General features: G+C 41.1%; 1 protein-coding gene and 1 long non-coding RNA gene across 9 annotated transcripts in view; one reads left to right on the forward strand and one right to left on the reverse strand.

Moving 5' to 3' along the window:
- The window catches only part of LOC111851108 (poly(rC)-binding protein 3-like), a 66710-nt gene that overhangs the window by 8342 nt on the left and 34410 nt on the right, over nucleotides 1–23958 (reverse strand). For 3 of the 7 annotated variants that reach the window (XM_072717015.1, XM_072717014.1, XM_072717020.1), the window contains exons 4-14: nucleotides 18707–18871; nucleotides 10947–11109; nucleotides 10768–10791; nucleotides 10642–10674; nucleotides 9952–10068; nucleotides 5971–6102; nucleotides 5233–5361; nucleotides 4887–5030; nucleotides 4578–4610; nucleotides 3028–3069; nucleotides 1214–1289 (exon numbers count right to left, since the gene is read on the reverse strand). In XM_072717015.1, coding sequence (XP_072573116.1) covers nucleotides 1214–1289; nucleotides 3028–3069; nucleotides 4578–4610; nucleotides 4887–5030; nucleotides 5233–5361; nucleotides 5971–6102; nucleotides 9952–10068; nucleotides 10642–10674; nucleotides 10768–10791; nucleotides 10947–11109; nucleotides 18707–18750 — 937 coding nt within the window. In that variant the 5' untranslated portion in view covers nucleotides 18751–18871. Of the gene's footprint in view, nucleotides 1–1213; nucleotides 1290–3027; nucleotides 3070–4577; nucleotides 4611–4886; nucleotides 5031–5232; nucleotides 5362–5970; nucleotides 6103–9951; nucleotides 10069–10641; nucleotides 10675–10767; nucleotides 10792–10946; nucleotides 11110–18070; nucleotides 18265–18706; nucleotides 18872–23958 lie in introns of those variants that run through there. The other 4 variants (XM_072717019.1, XM_072717017.1, XM_072717016.1 and 1 more) reach the window with 2 other exon arrangements.
- The window catches only part of LOC140592730 (uncharacterized), a 61665-nt gene that overhangs the window by 5007 nt on the left and 32700 nt on the right, over nucleotides 1–23958 (forward strand). The gene's annotated exons all lie outside the window — the stretch shown is intronic.

Below are 23958 nucleotides of genomic sequence, written 5' to 3' on the forward strand. Positions count from 1 at the left end.
CAGAGCCACAGCTAATCACAGAAACTCTGGGGAGGGCCAGAGTAAATCCAGAAGCTATGGGCTTTAATGTCAAGAGTAAAGAGATGCATATTTTACATCACCACTCTAATCAAAAGCAAAAGACAACTTACAACGTAACCCATTTATATAGCTAAAATTGAGTACTTTGGTCTTCACTCCACTCCATTTTTGTTAGGAGGCTTTCTGTAATGAGTACGTAAGAAAACAAAAGACCATAGTCCATATTCATGAAGTTATCCATACACAGTAACAGTCAATAGTTTGAGTACACCACAGCTATAATTATCTGCAATTTTAATTTTAGATTTTCATGAGTGGTTATCTCTGCTAAACCTGGTGCCATGGTCTGGGGTTTCATTGCTGGTGACCAGGCTGAAGATATTTTCCACATCTACTGCGATCTCAACCATCATTGCTATCATAGTATATTTCAAAGGTATGCTACCCAATGAGAATTAAGGCTAAATGCACAGGTATTCATTCTTTAGCAAAATAAAGACCCAAAGCAGACTCTAAACTGTGCCTGAACGACCTGGTGAAATAGAAATGAAAGGACATCTCAAATGAGCAAACTCCTCTCCAGTCCTTAATCCCACAGAATTTACAAGGCCACTCTGTAGGTAGCACTGTTGCTCCTCACCCCCACAGTTTGTGTTATTCATTCATTGGGTTATTCAACTAAAATACATTAGAGTAAACACAGTTAACTGAATTTACCTGTAATCATGTTCATTACAAAATATATACTATGAAATTACAATTAAGGTCTTAGAACATATAACATATTAGAAGCAGTTGTTTTAAAACACTGTCTGTTATATGTTTTATATAAATACTAGACAAATACATCAGAATGACAAGATATGAGTCAAACTAGTGCTAATTTGCTCACAGTCTTGTAAAGCAATGGTTTAGTATAATTAAAACCTATCAGATAAATAGGAGTCTTAGAATTCTTAGAATTCTAAGCCTTTGGCCACAAAGAAAATGGCCACAAGTTTTTTGCTGTAACACCTGTATTCAAACCCCTGGGTGCCATGTGATATTACCATGGGATGGACATGAAATGGTAACAAGGACAGATTTGGTAAGATGGAACAGAAAAGGGTCACTGGGCACATTGTAAAGAAATGTTATCATGAGCACAGGAGGTGAGAGGGAGACTGACTCCCAGGAGGTGCTGGGTACGTACCAGGGAAGGTGGGGTTGTTCTGCCCAAGGGGAGTAAAGGGGGAATGCTGCATAGCCAACTGGTGAAGCTTGGTCAACTGCAGGGTAGGATGGGGAAATTAGAGCTAACCAATCAAATGGAATTATTTCAGAGTAAGACAACCACTGAACCCCCTAGCTTTTCTCTAAGTTCTTTGATTAACTGGATTAATATGGTTACAGTTTGATTTCCAAAATTAATTATTAATCAAAGTACATGCAGTCATTTTATTGATCAAAACTGTTTAATTGCAAATACCTTTTGTTGTTACAGCCACTGTTAATACAGCAGGATAGGAAGAAAGTCTTTTAATATATCTTTCTTTTGACTAAAAGAATTCCAGTTAGAAATTTGTCTGGTTCTACACTAGATCTTTACACTCCCGTTTGTCTGTCTATTTGCCTATCTGTCTGTCTTTCTGTTTGCCTGCCTGTTTGTACACCATCATCTCAGTGATTATGTCTGTCTGCCTGATAGCCCCTCTGTCTGTCTGCTTATATATAAGATCTTTATGTTCCTACCTGTCTATGTCTGTCTGTTACTTGTACACAGTGTCTCTATGCTCCTGTCTGTCTGTTACTTGTACACAGTGTCTCTATGCTCCTGTCTGTCTGTTACTTGTACACAGTGTCTCTATGCTCCTGTCTGTCTGTTGCTTGTACACAGTGTCTCTATGCTCCTGTCTGTCTGTTGCTTGTACACAGTGTCTCTATGCTCCTGTCTGTCTGTTGCTTGTACACAGTGTCTCTATGCTCCTGTCTGTCTGTTGCTTGTACACAGTGTCTCTATGCTCCTGTCTGTCTGTTGCTTGTACACAGTGTCTCTATGCTCCTGTCTGTCTTGTATCCTCCATTCTGTTTGTCGGCACAATTCCTTATGATCCATTTTGCCAATATACAGCGCTCTCCACAATTATTGACATCCCTGGAAATTATGACCTGACCACATATCCAAATCAATACAAAAATGGTTAGCTGAGCATAGACTGAAGCTTCTTGCATGGCCATCTCAGTCCCCTAACCTGAACCCCATTGTAAACTTATGGACTGAGCTGAAGAACAGAGTGCACAAGAGATGGCCTAGGACCCTGGATGATCTGGAGAGATTCTGTAAAGAGGAATGGACTCAGATGCCCTGCTCTGTATTCTCCAACCTTATAAAATGTTATAGGAGAAGAGTCAGTGCTGTTATACTGGCAAAGGGAGGTTGTACAAAGTATTAAAAGCAGGGGTGCCAACAATCGTGGCACATGTGTTTTTGTTAAAAATACTTGGAATTCTTGGAATAAATTTATGTTAATGAAAGGTTGGGTTTTTCTCAATCTTTAAGTGTGACATGAAGCTGCTTCACCAGAAGGTTGATTTTTTTTCTAACCCTTTATACAAATCTTTACAAGGGGTGCCAATAATTGTGGAGGGTGTTGTATTTATCTATTTTCTGTATACATCTATATTTTGTATATATTGTTTGTCTTTTTCTTTTTCATGACTCCTTTGCTATCTATTACATATCTGTATGTCAATCACGTTCTCAGTATTCACCAGCCTTGCTTGTTTATTTTAATATCTGCTAGCCCATCTGCCCCTCTGATTACCTGTCTGTCTATCTGCCCTGTGAAGTGTCCTATCAAGTGCAAACAGGAAGCTATTCTGTTAGATGTTGTTGTTAATCTGTGACGTTTCAACACAGAAAATAGGGTTTTAGAAGGGGTTGCTGTGGAGGTGGGGGGTGGTGGTGATGGTTCCTGGGGTGCTGGTGGGGGGGGTAGTGGGTGGGGGTGGTGTCTGTGAACTCACGTCTGGATGGGGAATAGCATACTGCCCCTGGATGGTGAATGTCTGTAATACACAACAGAAAAAGTTTGAGATTACAGTATAGTTATAACAGTCTTTTCAGCAGTCTGTCATCATGGTCTGAGAGATGTTACATTTTTGTGGTTATACCATAAAAGCAAGCATCTCACAGAGTGAAATATAGGATCAAAGCATACAGTACCTCCCTAAGAAACACTATAAAATCCTTGCTTTTCAGCATCAAGGTGGATTACCTGACGAATTAAGTTTTTTAAAGAACTGATAAATAATTAGTATATTTCATTGGAAAAATGTGTTAAAGAACTGTAATATTTTAGTAGTAGAAGAAATAAGTCAACAATGTTTAGCAATGAAACATATTTTGTTGTTGTTTAGTACAAATATTTATCCAAAGTGATGGCTTGGTGGTCAGCACTGCAGCCTCACACCTCCAGGGGTGTGGGCTGAATTTGGGCCTTAGCTCTGTGGCTCGTGTTTTCCCTGTGTTCCCGGTGTTGTCCTAGCAGACAATGTCTCCAAAATCCTATCCAGGGTGCAGCCCAGTAATTGTAATATGTAACTAGCAGCTGTTTGAAGAGGCCAAAAAGCTGAACTGAAACAAAATCCAGCTGAGTCTGGCACATGAGCCCCAGAACTGTCCACCCTTAAAACAGAGAAGCAGAGGGAGGAACAACCAATTTGTATCATTACCACGCGGCCTTTAGGGTGTAAGACGGTGTTTGACTTCATTTTGCATATTCCTCGGTTGTTTTATATGATCACTTAAGTGATCAGTGATGATCTGCACCAGTAAATGAGTATTTCTTCCAGCCTCTCACAATACTTCAAAGCATTTTCTCTAGTTTTGATATAATAATAATCGATACTTTAATAAAGTTGTTTTTACACCTCTCTCAACTTGCTCTTTGTAAAGTAAGTTGTCTGTGAAGGGCAGCCACCTGTAGCAGCACCCAGGGAGCTGGGGGTTAAGGGCCTTGCTCAAGGAGCCACAAATGTGCTGAGGCCACATGCTGCCCCCTGTATGTTATGGTGAGTTTACCCAATTATCTTAGTTGTAGTGTGCCCAGTCAGTCCACAACTTAACTGTGAGCTCAAAATCACTGTCTTCTTTGCAGTGACTTAGGCCTTGTAGGTTTACACTCCATCTCCAAACACTTACATGTGTCACTGGTTCTAGGCTTCATTCATTGGCTACCAGCTGGAGTTCAAGTAAATTAAGGCCCTTCATACTAGTATGTAAGGTAGCCATGCTGTACCTCTATATATACAAGAGTTTGGCTGACCCTGCACTCCCCAAAGTCACCTGAAAGGCGATAGTTCTGGATGTATGTATATCTTTATGTTTTTGTGTCAACTGTATTATGAGGCCATTGTGGATGTATCGCTTGTAGAAATTCAATGCAATATAAAACTAAGAGCCACTCTGCTTTCATGTAAATAAATTCATAGTGATGAAGCTCTTTATGTTCTGGGCAACATATAGACTAGAGAGAGAATGGCCCTCTCTACTAGGATCGAGCTTAAATGAGTACCTTAGGACCTGCAGACCATATCTCAGGCATGTCCTGGTGATGCAAAAGAAAATCGAATTAGACTTCCAATCCCAAGGCGTACTTCAGTAGTCAGCATTATAAAAATAGTTTTATCACAGTTTTCAAAAAGTAAAATGTGGCTTGAAACCAGCCAGGAATTTATATTGTACAATAAACAAACATCCATGACAAAAACCCCCATGACAGTGAAGACTATAGTTGCAGTGTAGTGAACAAATATTGAAAAGCTGTCACATTTACAAAAATATAAGTTCCTTATGTTTTAATTAAAAAGAGACAAACACTCACTGGTGAGGGCTGAGGCTGTGCTAATACAGCAGGAGTCCCTGCTGACCCCAGAATTGTGTCTGTGCGCATCTGTCCTCCAGCAAAAAGGATGGGTGTTGATGTGGACTTGGGGCGGTAAGGAATGGTTGCACCTTTGGGTGGAGACTGAAGACAGGGAGGAGCATTGCAGACATTCACACTGAGCCCAATACAGTCAATCCAAACATCTGCACCATTATCTTACATCCATTTATTTATGTAACTGATTCTTAATGTAGAATGATCATAAAACTTTACATTGTTGGTATATTTATGGTTCAGTGGTCTCCATATGATGTGTAGGTCAATCAAACCAGAAGGTGCCCACCTCTAGCATGACTACACAGATCTGCTTCACACATTGGATAATGGCTTCTGGGGAGCCTGAGATAGTGACTGCTCTTTCTGTAGAGTTGGGCAGCATGTCGCCTGCCACCTGAACTTGGGCCCCTGTGGTCTAACACAGAAATTGGAAATTTGGGTTCACTTGTGCTCAAAGACACAACAGCCAGCAACGTTTCTTCTTAACCAAAGGTCAACGCCATCATGGTGAATGGTGAATTTAAAAAATGTAGCCTACATAGTTTTTTTTTTTTTTTTTTTTTTGAGTGAAAACATAGACAGGATACAGACACATTTGTTTGGGTACAGACAGGTTGACAGTCCGTTGTATTAAGGCTTATAAAGTCAGACAGGTGAGTTAATAAAAGTTAGGCAGTTTGCATTCTTAATAAACCTAAAAAACTGTTCCATCTCCTTACAGCAGCTGTTGCTATATAGCATTACTGCTTCATCTTAGTAGCACCTTAGCATATTAGTAAGGAACAGCACTGCAGCAGAGACCCAGCCCACATAACCACAGGGATGGGTATTTCTCACATTTCTATAGATATCATGGAATTTACACCTCATTTTCGGGTGATTATACTATGAGAATTCATATTTTCTACAAGTTTAAACATATTTAACTTTATAACAATCTGTTTCCTTAGGTTACTAGTTGCATCTAAATCCCAATAAAACGTATCGGCAGTTTTCTGTCAACATGGCGAAGTACAGATGCTACCTCTCTGATCTCCTTGATTTTGGATCCTCCTTTGCCTATGAGTGAACCGCATTGGCTGGCTGGAACCACCAGTCGTAATGTCACCGGAGGTTTGCTGGTCACTGTGCTGTTTGTCATGGATGCATTGATCTCCTGCCAGGACAAATTGGGTCACAAACACCAGGACATGCATTCAAAATTGCACTCTGGAGGTGTTATTCATCGGTGCTGGTTGTGACCGTGTTCATAATTGCACGGGAATGGCCATCGTTGTACTGTAACCCATATCTGTGCTTTATGATATGTTTATTCATCAGCTTTTGGGCATAACTGTCATATGTCACAGGCCATCTCTACCCATCATCCACAGGTTCTCATGTATTAACAGAGAACAAAGCTCACTGCACAGGTTCTCATGTATTAACAGAGAAGAAAGCACACTGCACAGGTTCTCATGTATTAACAGAGAACAAAGCTCACTGCACAGGTTCTCATGTATTAACAGAGAACAAAGCTCACTGCACAGGTTCCCATGTATTAACAGAGAACAATGCTCACTGCACAGGTTCTCATGTATTAACAGAGAACAAAGCTCACTGCACAGGTTCCCATGTATTAACAGAGAACAATGCTCACTGCACAGGTTCTCATGTATTAACAGAGAAGAAAGCACACTGCACCTGCCGAAAGCTTCAGGAAGAAATGCTTCCCAGACTGATAAACGCAGCATATACTGTAGTTTCATAGATCATTATATTTGTAATTTGGGTTGGAGTCGTAGTTCAATGTTACGAGTAGCATTCTGTGTGTGAGTTTTAACAACACTTTACTGGCCCAATAGGTTTGCTCATATACACATAGTTATTTATGGGAATGAATATCTAGTGATCAAGGCACTATGCACTTTTAAGTATATAGAAGTGGATGGAGCAGAAATACAAATAGTAGGTGGGAAAAGTGACTGAAAAATGACAATGATAAGAGACATTGCATGGGAGAGAAAAGGCTATTTTTGTGCCTTATTTGAGCTTGGATTCTGCTGCTCTGCTTCTCCAAAGGGAGGCTTGGAAGATTCCAGGGCTCCGGGCTGTAATTGCACATGGATGCCAATGGCTTGACATGCCATCGATAAGCAGACGTATCACCATTTCATGGGGTTGTCTACAAACTTGAAGAGTTTTACAAACCTTGGACGTAAAAAAAGAAGAATGGACACGATAGCACATGGCCCTGTGGTGCTTTAGTGCTGAGGGTTAGCATGTCTACAAGCACACTCAGCTGAGACAGTCCATTTTGTAGGAGCTCTTAAGACAGTCCACAATCAGGATTCTTTTGTGTGTCCCCCAGGCAGTGCAGATATTAGAGCATGAAATATAGACCCACATTGAGTGCATTGTCCATTGACCTGTAAACTCTGCAGTCGAACTGACTTAGTTTGTTATCCAGAAAGTAGTCATCTATAGAGTGTGTGCTTCTCCTCATTTGTTGTTATTGATTGTCTTCATGCTTTTCCAAGCTGCGCCTGGGTCATTGGCTGTGAAGTGGCTTGTAACCTTTCAGAAGTTTATCTGTTCTGATTTCCTTCTCCAGTTGGTACTTTGCTGTTTTAAAGAGATCTTCATCTTTCTTTCCTTGCCTGAGCTCTGCTATAAACCATACATTGTCTTTGCTGCATCTAACCTTGACCTTTGTAGGAATCCACCTGTCCTTATGTGTCAGTGTATTCACCCAGGTTGCTAGTTTCATTCTTAAAAATATTGCAGTCTCTGGAGTAAAAACAGCACTGTAGGTTCCGTATGACTTCACTGGTCCATCTTTTCCTTGTCACAACAACAGGCTTTGCAGAGTTGAATTTTCACCTGCATATTGACCTTCGTCTGAAGGCACATCTGATGTCCTGCCTGTATTTCTGGGGTTATTAAATTTTTTCAGAATGATAAAATGGAAACTTGGCTTTGTCCATTCTGCCTTGATAATCTGTACACAGGCAAATTAGGAGGTGAATGTTGAAGAGGAATAGAAGGGCTAACAGTCAAAGAAAAAGGGGCTTGAGGTCAGGGGAACACTGTGGCATAATTACATTTATTAATGTGATAAATGATTCCACCCCCTCTTGATTTCCCCCAAAAATCTCCAACCCACACTGTAGAACCAAAAGCCAAGCAGTAGTGCTGTGGTGTCCAGAATGGGCACACTGGTCCAGGTTTCTGTGAAGCGTAAGGTAAATGAGGGGAAAATGCTTGTTTTTGGTTTAATCGTGAGATTTACTGTAATTTGTCCAGCTTGCTGCACAAAGAACACAGCCACAAAAAATCCAGTGGTGTGCATTGTCCTTGCTTCCAGAAGCATAAAAGGGATACCATTGCAGTGCTTTTAATTAGAATATCCAGCCTGTTTGTGGATGAAACATTAGAGCACAGATTTATGTCTCTAAATTGGCCAGATTGTGTGTGTGTGTGTGTGTGCGTGTGTGTGTCTGTATGTAGGCATATGCTCTGCAAAATACTCATCCATCCATCTCATCCAGGATGCCTCATCCCTTGTGTCCTGGGCATCCTGGGATAAGATCCCAGATCACCACAGGTCTATGCAGTTTATTGATCGAGTTAGTTGTGTTTCCCTTGCATCCATTGCTTTATCTTTTTTAGATGTGCAATTCTGTATTGCATCCACTAGCCAGGCCCCAGTTCACCTAAGTGCATGTTTTTGGACTGCAGCAAGGAACCAGCATATCTCAAGGAAACCCAACAATAGGGGGGAATCATCAACTCCACTCACACATACACACACACACATGCACACACACAGGTTTGTAATTATATCTTTGTGGGGACTCTACATATACTTCTATGGGGAAAACTCTAATCATAACATGATGTCCTTAACCCCAACCCAATCTTAACCATAAGTAAACCAAACAAAATACTTTTTTAGTTTTTTGATTGCAATCACAGATCTTTGTGGGGACCTGAAAAATTGTCCCCACGACGTCAAAATAACAGGATTTAATTACATTGTAGGGAACATTTGGTCCCCACAATGTAATATAAATATAATCCACACACACGCACACGATTTGAACCCCCAAACCTGGCAGTGTGAGGCAGCAGTGCTACCCACAGTATCACCCATTATTTTTCTTTCTGTTTAATACAAAATTCTACAGATTTTGCAAATACCGTTGGTTCTGAAACCCCTTCAAAAACTGTTTATCTGTAAGACTGGGGAGGCATGAGCATCCCTGGGTGGGGCGAGGCCAAACGAGGACAATGACTCGTTTCACCTGTGGCTGATTACCAGTTATATAAGATCATTTTCATGTTCTGTTGTAGCCCAACACAACCTCATTTCAGTTTGTCCTGAAATGTTAAAGTATTATTTATGAATGTGCAATTATATGCTGCTTATCAATGCATGGCATATTACCTGTATATTAATTCAAAGTATACAAAATTGCAGGAATAAGGATGGCACGTTACAAGCAAAGGATGTTATCAGTAGAGTAAAGATGAGACACTTTTAACTAGGGTGACCAGATAATTCATGTCAAGAGGACACTCTGAGCTAGGGCAAGATTTGTAAGCTACCATTACAGTTAAAAGGACTTGGAGTTCTTACTGTGGGTTGATTGGTCAGTCTCCTATAATCATGCATGTGCCACTTATATTAATGTGAAACAGCTGGATGAGTCTTTCAAAGAAATTATCCAGACAAAGCACAGTGTTAAAAACCTAAAGTAGCTCAAAGTGTCCCTCCTGACATGGCTTTTCTCCAGACGGTTTTTGCTCGCTCCCAGCTCCCTGCCATACTGCACATTTTTGCCCTTCCCTACCGGGTGCTAGGAGGGTTCAAAAATGTGAAATTCAATTCAATTTATTTATATATAGCGCCTTTCACAACAGAGTCTGTGGATTCTGAAGGACCAGATTGGGAAACACTGAGATAGAAAGTCAATTACAGTATTTAAACACAGCATAGTAAAGATGGAGATGAAGCACAAACCTCTTCAAACTTGACCGCTATCATGGAGAATGCCTTGAAGATGGCATCTGTGGGACCCGTGATGGTGACAATCCGCTCTGGACATGAACCCTCTGAGATATTGATCCGTGCTCCACTCTAATGGCCAGGCAGGGGACAGATGGAGAGCAGACAGCAGGAAACATGAGGCAAGGATGAGAAGAGATACGGGAAACATTTAAGGACAAGTAGGAGGACAGAAAGGAACAGGAATAGAGAGGGATACTCAGTCAAATCCACACAACTGTACAGAGCAAGGTGCTGTATTCTTACAGTATACTTTTATAGAATAATTATATTAGGTTCAAATAGATAGCATTGTAGCCTCATGCCTCTAGTGTAGTAGGCTTGGATTCTGATCCCAGTTCTGTGTCGGTGTTTGGATGTTCTCCTCCTGTTTGTGAGTTTCTTCACGGTACTTTGCTTTCCTCTCACCATCCAATGACATGCAGTAAGGTGCTTTAAGCATGTCTACACTGTGTGTGTGCGTGTGTGTGTGCGTGTGTGTGTGTGCGTGCGTGCGTGCGTGCGTGCGTGCACCTGGCAAGGACTGGTAATATTTGCAGGATGCACCCTGTCTTGTGCCCTGTGTTTTCTAGCACTTAATCATGAGTATATGATAATGTAATAATCACTTATTTGGTAAAAATTTAATAAGATTGATAGCTTTACCTCCTCCCTCATCTTTTTTACAGTTTCTCCTTTCTGTAAGTAAAGAATATAAAGCAAAGTTGAACATAGTGTCTTTCCCAATCAAACTGAAGTAGTCCAAAGCACTTAGAAATGGCACACTCGTACCTTTCCAATTATGCTTCCAACTTCCTATAGAGAGTGAGAAAAAAGTAGAACAAACATTAAGAATCAACAAGACAGATAGCAGTAGAAATGGCAGGAGAGAAATCAGGAGGGAAAACTGCAGCAGAAAAATAGCAGGAGAAATATGGGAGACAGTATGAAGAAGATAATGGAAAGCAGACCTTTCCATGCATCAGCAGCCGTATGGTCAGCATGACGTTCAAACCTCCATCTAAGATCTTCCCATCCTTGGTGCTGAGGTTCATGTTGACATTCATAGTCATGTTCATGCTCACACCAGACGTGGCTCTGCAGGCCAACCACCTGGTTTCACACAGATGCACCCTGCAAGCATAATGACAAGAACCATGTTCTCATGAAGCAGTCATACACACTGTGCACAAGACCATAGACAGCAGTACAACATAGAGTCTCAGATATCTTATTTAGATTGGGAGCCAATGAGCACCAGGCAGAGGATAATCCATGATGGGGCAACAACCCATCACAGAGCACACACACACTGTGCATGCCTACAATCTAGCATCTCCAATTCACTTTAGCATGTTTTTGGGCCATGGCAGAAAAACCAGGGAAACCTGACAACCACGTGGGGAAAACAGGCAAACTCCATACAAGTAAAGCCAGGGTACAAACTCAAACCGTGGGCCCAGAGGTATGAGGTAACAGTGCTAACCACTGCACTATTGTGCCACCGTCAGTCCTCAGACAATAATGATGTTTAATATGATGAATAGAAACTCTACACCAAAGTTTCATCTAGCAAGGAGGACCTGTGCGATCATGATTGAGATGTTAAAAACAATCCTGTGGCATCTTCCATGATTGAAATTGGCTGGGAGGTGGATCACACTGGTCTCCACAGGATTAGCAATTATCCCACACTGTTGATAATTACCCTAAAAACCTTTTGATGACCCAGCACTACTGGTAATTATCTAGTGATCACAGTTATTACCCAGTTATTACTGGTAAGTTAGTACAGTTATTACCCAGCACTCCTGTATATAGTCTACAACTGCTTATACTTTTCTGTAAACCAAGGTGGCCATACGCAGTGGTTAAGGCTGAGTAAAATATTCTGATTGTAATTATAAAAGTTCAGGTTCTTATGCAATGATTTAGTATTTGGGTTCTGGTCATGTGCTTAAAGTCTTCTGGTTCTGAGATCCATTAAAATCTCCGTTATCTACAGGATTCACTTATCCTAATTAGGGTTTGTGGTGGGGCCTGAAGCCATAGTTGTGTAGATTAAAGGTATTTATCAAACTTTTCCCAACCATAAAAAATAGCAAAAAGATTGTGAAAATGTAATTTTGATATGTAAAGCATTTCAGAATAATACTAAGGCAATTTACTTGAACTTCAGTAAACGAAATTCAAATGCATTTTGATATATAGTATAATGAGAAAGTCATTTAGGCCTTAGACCAAACCGGAGCTACGGTTCATATAGTCATGGCTATACATCAGAAGGAGACAACAAAATAAATCGTTATAAGACATGTTTGGAAGTTTGAGTAGTTCAGCTCAGTCTTATACAGACAGCTCTGCTATTTCGTATGTGTATTTCCAAACCATGAATTGGATCATACGCATCTCCTAAAAAGGGAAAAGCAGTGGAATAACATGCCTGAACATACAGGTCGAAGGAGGAATACACTTAATACTCAGTTAGCTCAGTTAGCCCATGTGCTTTGATTTGGAAGTGCAAATTTTTAGGAGTGCAATAAAAAAAATTGATTTGATTCAGGAAACTTTTAGTCAGATCATGTACCTAGATGTGTATGAGCAGTGACAATTCCACACCATTTCAACTGGCAGGGGGGGGGGGGGGTTAGGTACATTTCACCATAATGTCCTCCAAGTATAAACTGCCAGCATTAACTCTGTTAACACTGCTTTTCACCCACTGAAGTGACTCGACCACCCGATGCACCGCGTTAAGAGTCCGGCAAGAAAATATGTTTGTTTGTATCCTGCCTGTTCCCAGCCCACAAATATATATGTAAGTAATAATAATAATTATTATTATAATAATAATAATACATTTATTTCAGACCCAATGGGAGGGGGGGGGATACATGTTGTCATGGGGGCACTACCCCCTCACCCCCAGAACCGTCTTTGTGTATGAAAGAGAAAGATACACACCACTACTAATTTTCACAAAGTGTACTCCATTGCAATAAGAAGAATACTGGTGAAATTTCAGGTATTCAATGTAAAAGAAAAGTTTTAAAAAAAATCTGTTATTTTAACGTTGTGGGGACCACCTTTTCAGTCCCCACAAGGGGAAACTCAATTTTATAAAAATCTGTGACTACAATCAAAACCTCAAGGTAACATTACTTGATGGTGCACAAATACATAGCAATAACTCAGTTACTACTGAAGTACAAATTATGAACAAATCATGAACAAATATAGTTATTACTTCAGGTAAAAGATGCATTCATTGATGATGAACAAACATGAGATCAGTTATGTTGTTCATGACTTCTTCCTTCAGTAGTTCCTTCAATAGTTCACAAAGGCTTACAAAATTGGATGTAGTAACTTATGCAGTAACTGCTTGATAAAACATGCATATGTATTAATTAATCATGAATTAACATGAGATTCACATGTAACTAAGACTTACTTTATGGTTAATTAATACATACATGATAGTATAATGCTATATTATTTGTGCCCTATCATGTAAAGTGATACCAAACTTACAAATGCCAAAAGTCTTATGTTTTCTATGGTTACCTATGGTTAAGGTTAGGGCAAGGTAGGAGTTAAGGTAGTTATTGTTGGGATTAGGGTTTTTCCCATAGAAATGAATGGTGAGTCCCCACAATGATATGAATACAAACGTGTGTGTGTGTGTGTGTGTGCGAGCGAGCAGGTTTGTGTGTGTGTGTGTGATGTTATAGCAGACATGCCCGTACTCATGGATTAATAGCCATGTAGCTTGGCTATAAGATGCATATGAAGGGCAGTGCTGTACAGACATGGTGGCTAAGATTTCTCTGGACCCTTCAGTACAAAGTTGCCTTTGTATGCATCTGCAAGTCTGTCTGCTGGGAGCAGAGAACCCCGTGGCCCCTGGCCTTGGCTGCTTGCTGGGGCTTTATTAGAGACAGTCACACAGTCATCACTTGATCCTGAGCCCAGCGGAAAACAAACAGCTCCTCTTTGTGTCTTATCTAATTATGGACTGTCATGCAAGCTCCATTTAGCTAGGACAAATGCTTGGACCCACTGTGGAGTGTAAGCAAGTAAGCATGTGAAGATCATGTCACTGTCCTAAACCCTTTTACTTAGAGGCCGGGAGCTGAATCAGGTCTATACTTTGGACACACTGTGTTCTGCCACTGCTCCATCCTTTGTAGCAGCTCTATGACCCAAAACACTGCACTCTTGCTCTTTTGGGAAACAGGAACAGGCAACAAACAGCAAGGAGGCTTCTGTGGAGTCTTGCTATTTGAATTTCAGGGTGAATTTCAAATGGTGATGAAAGGCATTCATTAATTCAGAGCCCATTGCTAATCAGAGTGCTAATTATATGTTAGACGCGCTTTTAAAAAGCTGTTTCCAGAAATACCCAGCAAAAGAGGGCTGTTGTTAAAACTCATGAAGGAAAGTTAGCCGCACAAATCCTGACTGGAAGGAGGGATCCTGCAGAATGCCTGAGCCATCAGGTCTTCAGAGCATATGACCCACTGTGATGGCTTACACAGCAGCTACCTGTAAAGGTTAATGGAGTGCATCCTATCGGCAGTCCTCTGATTATGTAAATAATTAATAAACCAATCAGATTTCACCTCTATTATTATTTAAGGCTTAGTCTTTTAAATACACTCTCAGATTAGTACAGAGCAAATGCTTCCTGAAGCAGTAAATGTCAACAACATGGTATAATCGTCACATGATTAAATAGTGTGTAAAACATGTTCTTTTTTTAATGAAAATTAAAATAATCCAACTGTACTATTCTAACAAAAATGTTAAACATGAAAAATTATTCCATTTTAATTATAATGTTTAACAGTCATTGCAATAAATCTGCAGAGGGGGACCCCCCCCCATATTGGCAAAATCAACTGAAGAGGACCCCCCCCCCCCCCCCCCATATTGACAACATCTAACATTTAGTCATACGTCATTAGATTTATTGTGAAGTATAGCACTGTTGCCTCAAAACACAAGGGATGTGGTATTGACCCTAATCTCTGCCGTGTGTGTGTGTCTGTGTGTGTGTCTGTGTGTGTGTCTGTATGTGTGTAGGCATATGTGTGTGTGCGTCTGGCGTTTGCATGATCTCCCACATCCTACAGTCCAAAGACATGCAGTTTGACTAATCAATCTGTAAATTGCCTGTAGTGAATGACTGTGTGTGTATGACAGAGAGAGATGTGATGGCCCCATCATGTCCTGGATGTTCCTCTGCCCTCTGCAGCTTGGGATAGCCCTCAGGCCCCAACCCTGACTCTGTGTAGATTAAGTGGTTCGAAGATAGATGATTGATTATCTAAGCAAGTAGAATAGACTGAAGTCTTTATTTTAAAATTTACTACAACACAGGGAGTAAATCGCAGAGGACCTAACCCTTCTTGGAGTGTTTTTTTCATGTTGGGTTACAGTGCCTGGCCCATGACTCTCTCTCATGCGTAATTCTGCCCACCGGGTCCCTATTCCCAGTGTCTACTCATAAAGGCAAATAAATCAGAAGGCCTGTCAGTGTATTACACCCCCAAGTCCTCCTTTGCAGTTCTGTTCCGTTCCAAACTCCCCATTTCACGCTTTTCTGTTCCCTAGTGGCCCAGACTTCCACTCTATCAGCAAATGCTAGAATGTATGGACCTCACCTGTTCTACTTGTGTCCGAGGCAGTTTCCTCTAATGCGATACACTGCGATTCAGCTCTGAATTAACCCTGTTTAGATCCAAATGTTTTTTGTAACATTTTGAAAGCACTGCAAAAGCCATCCAAGCCTATAGGTAACTGAACCTGATCATCACATCTTGGAATGGAAAAATTACATTAATAGGCAGCAGTTTTGACAAGAGTGTACATACATTTATGACAGCTTGAATGATTTTTGGCCAATTTCCTCCTAAATTTGAGCCGTACTGGGGTCTGAATCCATGCCCCGTATCGTAGACCCCTGAGCTGTATTTCTGATTTGAATTGTATTTTGTTACACCTATGTCTGAAGAAATTACACAGAATAAGGCTCAATTGTGTTCCTGAATAGAACCTAACCAAGTCATGCTGATATGCTCCTGTTCCCAAACCTTTGTGCACTTCTGCTGTCCTGACTAAAACACCAGATGAGGCTCATATGCTACAATCCGTCAGCCCTGTATGGAGTCAGCTAAGTGTAGAGTACATCCTGGGTGTAGCATCTTAAAATATGAGGTGAAGAAGCATTAACACAGGCTAGTGAGCCAGCAGAGGAGACACGTTTAATATCTCGTTAAAAGCCCATCTGGTATAGTAGCGTATCAGTATGGCAGCTCTTAGATGATCAGTGTGCTTCCACCCATCTGACCCCTCAAGATGTGCTCTCTGATTGGTTAGTGACCCCCATCTTTGTTGCTAGCTTATTCCCTAATCCTGAATAGCATTACCTACCATCTGTGCTCAAATTGGAGGAGTTCAGTGCTATGTCCACTAATACAGCACCTGTGTTAGTGTGGTCCTGTCACATAATATGCTTAAAGGTAATAATGTAAGTCTACTAATTGCTGGAAGTGAATTATTACACAGTATCTGTATCAGTGTGTCCTGTTACAAAGCACAGTACAAACTTTTACACAGCTAACTATGTTTGATTTTGTATTCAGTCCACGTTTAAATCGAAAATGAGCTCAATAATAAATGCTCACTTAAAGGGTAACTATTTACTGCACGTAATGGATACACATGGACTTGGAAGGAGGAACATTTAATCCATGCCAATAAAAACATACAACCAATTACATTTATTATGGTTTGTAGTGCTGTTAAGGCTCAGCGAAATTGTAGAACTTGAATTGTAGAACACACACAAATGGCTATTTACTGTACATTTATTCTTCTTACCACAATTACGACTACCAATGACTCTCCATTGTGATACATGCTACCCATAGTAGGAAAATTGGTCATATGATTTAAGGCTATTTTAGTCAGTTTTCAGACTTAAAAATATAAAAATAAACTCATTCAGGCATGCAAATGACTCCCGTGGTGTCTCTAGTTACACTCCTTTGTAGTATCACTTTTAAAAGTCTCTTAATTTAATGATAATTTTATAATTTCATTTACATATAGTTACATGTACTAAATCATCAGCATGTTCCCCGCGTGTAGTTGTGTGTTACAAGCTCCTTGTCCAATGCATCACTGAAGGAACAATCAGTGTCAAATGGGACTTCTTGTCGGTGCTCACTTCCTGTGTTGCTTCATTAAATAAATGCAGAGAACAGTCACAGCAGTGCTAAATCCGGAGGATTTGCCTGCTTAGTGTTAAAACCCTGACCTATTTACTGCACCCCTCCCCCCAGCACACATATCATTAACCTCAGAGCTGCAGGGGAGCTCCAGCAGAAATAGTGAAAGACACATTGCACTTTAAAATAGAACTTTCATCTGACAAGTTCTTGCAGAGATACAAGTATACCTGAGAAGATTCCTCATTGCTGTGAATAAACATCAAACAATGGAATAATTCAAAGAATATCACAATACCATAAATAGTAACTACGGACTGTTATACAACTAATTGTCATTGTTCGATTTCCTTTGGGCAGTAACAAGAAAAGCAAGAAGTACAAGAAAAAAGCGTTTTTCTGTGGTTCACTATGTTGAGATTTTACTCTTCAGTATACAAGAGACCTCTCTGGGAAAGTGAGCAGAAAAAGCCAGATGAACGTTCTTGATTAGTGCCAATTTCTCAGATAACCATTGGTATTCTAGTTTGTCAGCATAAGGAGGATGAGCAGCGTGTGCCAGGTGTCCACACCGCTCCATCACAAGATGACAAATACTGGCCCTCTGTGAAAGTGCTCATGTGACAAACAAAGATCAAGGCTTCGCCTCCACTTTTAGCAGTCGGCCAACAAGCATAATAGCAACAACAGCAGCAATAATAAGAGTAATAATGATATTTTTATAGTGTTTGCTTTTTTCTTTTGAAAACATGTTTCTCGGTAGTATCTTCTCATCACTGCCCAGTACAAACAGAGTAAGAAGATGATGCACTTAACACTTTCATCCCTGATGCATGAAGTAAGAAAGTGGCACTGACCTTGTGTGTGAGTGTGTTCCAGATCAACCCAAGCTGTACTCCTAGTGTGAGCAAGCAGAGTGAGGCGATGCAAAGCAAGAGGCCAGCACAGTACCGTCCCCCTGTGTGCTGGCTAGATCCTCAGTGCACACAGATGGCCCAGTGCCCTAAGCCCAGAGGGAACAAGTGGGCTGCCTGCTCCCTCCCTCTTTCCCTCCCTCCCTCTCTTTAAAGCTGGTAGATAAGCCTGAGTCAGCCTGGGACTCAGCCTCTCCACCCAGCCACCTCCATTAGTCACACATGAGCGCAGTTCCTTAAAACTGCTGGAGGGACTAAGGGCAATAACTATGTACTACCCCACAGGTTGGGGATGGTACTGCGCGGCAGGGGTTGATTGTCACAAATTTCTCTCACACACATACAGTTGAATGTCCATAATATTGCACTCACACACATATATATATATATATATATATATATATATATATATATATATACACACACACACACACACACACACACACACACACACACAGCTTCAGAACCACACTGTGTGACAATTACACACACAATAGCTGGAGATGCAACACAGATGCCTCCACATCCGGAAGAGCTGACACACAGCACATAGAGCCCATAATTAGGTGCCCATCTCACCCCTGAGCTGTAATTAATAGGCCGCTTCTGCTCCACTGTTTCATTTGCTTTGGCGTTTAATTGCTCAGCTGAGTTTGTCCGCCTGCACAGTGGTGGAAAGAGGAGTGGAAACCACACCAACCCACCCACCGCATGGCTGTGCACTTCACGTTAAGCCAGGTACACCTGCATGAACTCAGAAACACTGATGAGTTTAGCTGTTCTCAGGGGCCATACACATGAATTTGTTCTGATGAGTATTGTATGAGCATGACGGTTCACTAAATTAAAAACAAATAAAATGGAGTGGAAACTGTAACCCTCTACGTGGACACAAACCCAGAAAACACATGGCACTGGGTATTAAACACCCAACATGGGATGTCAGTCCATCACAAGGAATGCAGTCACATGCAATGGGAAATTCACAGACACCGATTCACACAGCTGCATGTTTTTTAAGAGGAAACCCATACAAATACAAGGAGAATGTGCATATTCTGCACACACACACAGCCAGGGTAGCAACTGAACCCCAGAGTTCTGAAGCTGCAGCAATTATTACAGAGAGAACTTTGTTTTTACAGTATCTTCAAATTTATCTGTATTAAAATGACGAGTATTACTAAAACAACGATACACTACTTGACAGTATTAATTGCTCTGAATGCCCTTAGATGGACTGGAATCCTATCTAGTAACACCCAGCCCTGTGCCCTCTGCTGCTTGGGACATACTCCAGCCTCCCCATGACCTTCACTTGGAGAACCTTAAGAAGTTGGACAGATGGATAATTGCTAGGAAATATTGGCCACATATATCACTTTCAATTTGAATCTGGGTTGGAGAAGTTTCCTTTCATGAACTAGTTCCTCACACAGTTGCAGACTAATTCTTACACTGGGTATGAAGTAAATAAACGTACAAATCTCTAATCCTCAGACCACGGATAAAGACCACAGTGTGTTGGAAATGTAGTTCCCAGATCAGGGGTGGGCAAACTTACCCAGAAATGGCCTTTGTGTATGCAGGTTTAGATTACTAATTAAAGGACTGACTGGCGGAAAAGTCTTCACACGTGGGTTTGAGCAGCTGACATAAAGGTTATCCCAGAAAGCTGCATACACACCGGCACTTTGCAGATAGAACACTGGACTGGACTGGACACCCCTACCCTAGATCGTCCGACTTGAGGTTGTGTTGTCATCACTTTGGTCTTAGCCCCACATCTGATGCACAGTTATGTTTTTTAAAAAAGAATTCCACTGTTCTCTGCTGAGAAGTATGTTCAGTTGTCAGTCAGTATACTATCAGTTTAAGTGCATCAAAGGACACTCGGCCATCTCCAGGTTTCTGCATGCCCTGTAAGCCTTGGAGAATTAATATGTGACATGGGGATAGGAGTTAGGAAGTAAGACCTAACTGTAGGTTTGATGACAGAGAGGAGTATCACTAACACCATAGCAAAGTGCAGTGTTTCCTAATCCGGTCCTTGGGGACCCACAGACAGTCCACGTTTTTGCTCCCTCAGGTTACATTCGAAATAATGATTTTCTCAGATAACGCATGCAGCGATCATGCAAAAGTAGTGGAGGTAAACTGATGTTTTTAAATATATACTACATAATCATGAAAAGAAAGAATCATTAAACTTGCAAAGGATTCAAGATTCTTTATCCATCACATGCATAGTCATACACGCACAGCACTTGCTAAGTTTTATTTCCTGTGACAAAGTAAAAATGTTTCAGCAAAACTTATTGATGATCTGCTTTCTGGAAATCTGATCAGGAGGACCCCCCCCCCCCCCCCCCCGCCTTCAGCCCCCCACTGAATTTTACTGCCAACATTTTAAAATACTGCCAGTGTACCTCAAAATGACATTTTGAAAATACAGTATATCACACTATACTGTCTGGACGGATTCATGGTATGAAAAATTTGACACCAGCCAAGCATAATCTCAACCCAGCTGACTACTGTGTTCCTAGCGATGTGTTGAATTGCATGTGTTTAACATGTAATGTGAATATTGATATCACACATCCCCCAGCCCTAAGTTCGAGTAATAAAACTTGGGCTGTTGGCACGCAATGCTTGAACATGTGGCAGGGGTCTTACTAGAGGGAATGCAGGTGTATTACGCCACAGGTAACTGATCACACGGGAATGGAGATTGTAATCTGACCTTGCAATAATCCAATGACCTTAGAACAATAAAAAATACTGTTTATTGGATACAAGGTGTGGTGGCTCAGTGGGTGGTACCATGTCCTCATGCTCCTAGGATCATGGATTTTATTCCCGCCCCCCAGCTGTGTGGTTGAGTGTTGGGGTGTTCTCTTGGTGCACTGGTTTTAGGGCAATTAGTGTCTGTAACTTGACCGTGTGTGAGTGTGTGTCCTTTGGTAAATATACTGTCCATAGTGTCTCCTGGCTTTTTTCCTGTGCTTCGAGGATCTACTTAATGTAACCCAGTCTGCATACTCATTTACATGCATGTAGCAATTTTAATACCTTGCAAATAGTCCGTAGGGTGTGCAAACTACCTCAGCACAACCCCGGTCATCTGCAAGTGATTTATGTATAAGCATCACAGTCTGTGTGTATGTACCACACAGGTTCAGTGGTACCTATGCATATGTACCATATGGTTCATAAACCACATTTCTTAAAGTTTCTTGAAGTAGGACATATGGAAGTATGCCACTGTCTTATAGCACCACCTATTGCATAAAACTTAGAATTACATGAAAAATTATGTCCTTACATCAGGCTCAAAGCCAGAAATAAATTTCCTGGTGGGTCGGGCAACTCTACCGATAAGTCCCCCTTGGTAGATGCTGGTGCAAATCATGCACAGTAAAACTTCTGTACTTTTCACAGTGAAATAGTTCCAGGTTTTATGTGTCTGCAACTGTCATTAATCTTGACTGACAACTGCCTTCCGGCTTTGGTGTTTCCGATTTATTATCCGTGCGAATCAACTGAACACTCAGCTCATCTTTATCAAATTAAGTTTGATGACAAGCATAAAATGAGAGCAGTGAGTGATGTGTGCCTTATGAGACCTAGGCGCAGAGTGAACCTGGAGCTGAGTAGAGCTCTTTGCTATTATTGGCTCCTGTTTGATGTACTTAGTGTGAGCTTGATTTAATTGTAGGCTTTGGCAGCATTACCACTCAGCAAGAAACAGGCGATATTAAACAGTCAGCATTGCAATACCATTTATCATAATATATTTCTGAAAACCTGTTTACAGGAGCAAAGTATCGTAGGCTATGGTTAGCCACCTGTCATTTTTATGCTAACTACTTCTGAGGAACAAAGTCAAATGCAAGTAATTGGGTAAGAAGCAGCTAGAAAGATTTCAGGCCCAGTCAACACAGATGTTTTGAAAGCTTCAGTTGACATGTGACTATAATAAATGTGTAGCACGAACAAACGGTTAAGAGCATCTCCGGTGAGTATCACTAGGTATGTCTCACTGCCATGACACTTTTCAGTGAGTTTATGATTGTGGTTGAAAGTGCAACTCACTTTATTTCATTTGTAGTCTCCAATAATGCAATATACATTAATGGCATATACTAAACTACTTTTATAATTGTATTTTTACATGCAAAACCAGAGACAATGAGGAGGAGGGTCAAGGACTGAGATAATGATTCAGCTGACAGTTCTTGCTAATTTACTTTTCTCCTGCTAGCAGCAATTGGTGACAGATGATAGAAAAAGGGTGGTGGAATTTGAGGGCAGAAAAGCAAATCACTGTTTCAGTGACTCAATAAAAATAGGTAGTGGATACTCACATTTTTAAATTAACCCTAAATCTATTCCAGAAGTTCCAAGTCCAACTTGACTGTCTAAACCAGGCTTCCAAAATAATTTCACTTATTTGAGGGACTTCGCTGTTAGCAATTTAAGTGATGTAAACACTGTAGCATTTAACAGACAGTAGATATCAATCCAGGACTCCACTCTATCTGAACTTTCAATTTTAATTATTCCATAAGTCTTGGATGATGAATACACTGTAGGGGAACTTTTGAAACACTTGAATCTTTGGAGGGTCTACTACCCCATTTCTCTTTATTATGCCTTACTATGTACCTCTGTACCACATTCCCACTTCCTGTGCCTGTGTGCCTGTGTACTACATCACATCCTCTTTTGTGCCTGTGTACTACATCACATCCTCTGACGTGCCCCTGTATTGTCACATTTGCTTGTATATACTCTATATTGCCAAATGTATTGGGACACCCCTCCAAATCATTGAATTCAGGTGTTCCAATCACTTCAATAGCCACAGGTGTATAAAATCAAGCACCTAGACATGCGGACTGCTTCAACAAAAATTTGCGAAAGAATGGGTCACTCTCAGGAGCTCAGTTAATTCTAGCATGGTACCATGATAGGATGCCACCTGTGCAATAAATCCATTCGAAATTTCCTTGCTACTACCACGGTCAACTGTTAGTGGTATTATAATAAAGTGAAAGGAATTTGGAACAACAGCAACTCAGCCACAAAGTGGTAGAAATGTAATATCACAGAGCGGGGACAACGCATGCTGAGGCGCATAGTGTGCAGAAGTCGCCAACTGTCTGCAGAGTCAATAGCTTCAGACCTCCAAACTTCGCATGGCCTTCAGATTAGCTCAAGAACAGTGCATAGAGAATTTTGTGGAATGGGTTTCCATGGCCGAGCAGCTGCATCCAAGCCTAACATCACCAAGAACAATGCAAAGTGTCAGATGCAGTGGTGTAAAGCACGCCGCCACTGGACTCTAGAGCAGTGGAGACATGTTCTCTGGAGTGACAAATCACGGTTCTCTGTCTGGCAATCCAATGGACGAGTCTGGCTTCGGCGGTTGCCAGAAGAACGGCACTTGCCTGACTACATTTTGCCAAGTGTATAACTTGGTAGAGGAGGGGTTATGGTGTAGGGTTGTTTTTCAGGGGTTGGGCTTGGCCCCTTAGTTTCAGTGAAAGGAACTCTTAATGCTGCAGTATTCAAAGCCATTTTGGACAATTTCATGCTCCCAACTTTTTGGGAACAGTTTGGGGATGGCCGCTTCCTAGTCCAATATGACAAGGTCCATAAGGACATGGATGAGTGTGTCTGATGTGGAGGAACTTGACTGGCCTGCACAGAACCCTGACCTCAACCCGATAGAACACCTTTGGGATGAATTAGAGTGGACACTGCAAACCAGGCCTTCTCGTCCAACATCAGTGCCTGACCTCACAAATGCTCTCCTGGAAGAA

Source organism: Paramormyrops kingsleyae, chromosome 9 (assembly GCF_048594095.1).
Source record: "Paramormyrops kingsleyae isolate MSU_618 chromosome 9, PKINGS_0.4, whole genome shotgun sequence".
Taxonomy (NCBI): domain Eukaryota; kingdom Metazoa; phylum Chordata; class Actinopteri; order Osteoglossiformes; family Mormyridae; genus Paramormyrops; species Paramormyrops kingsleyae.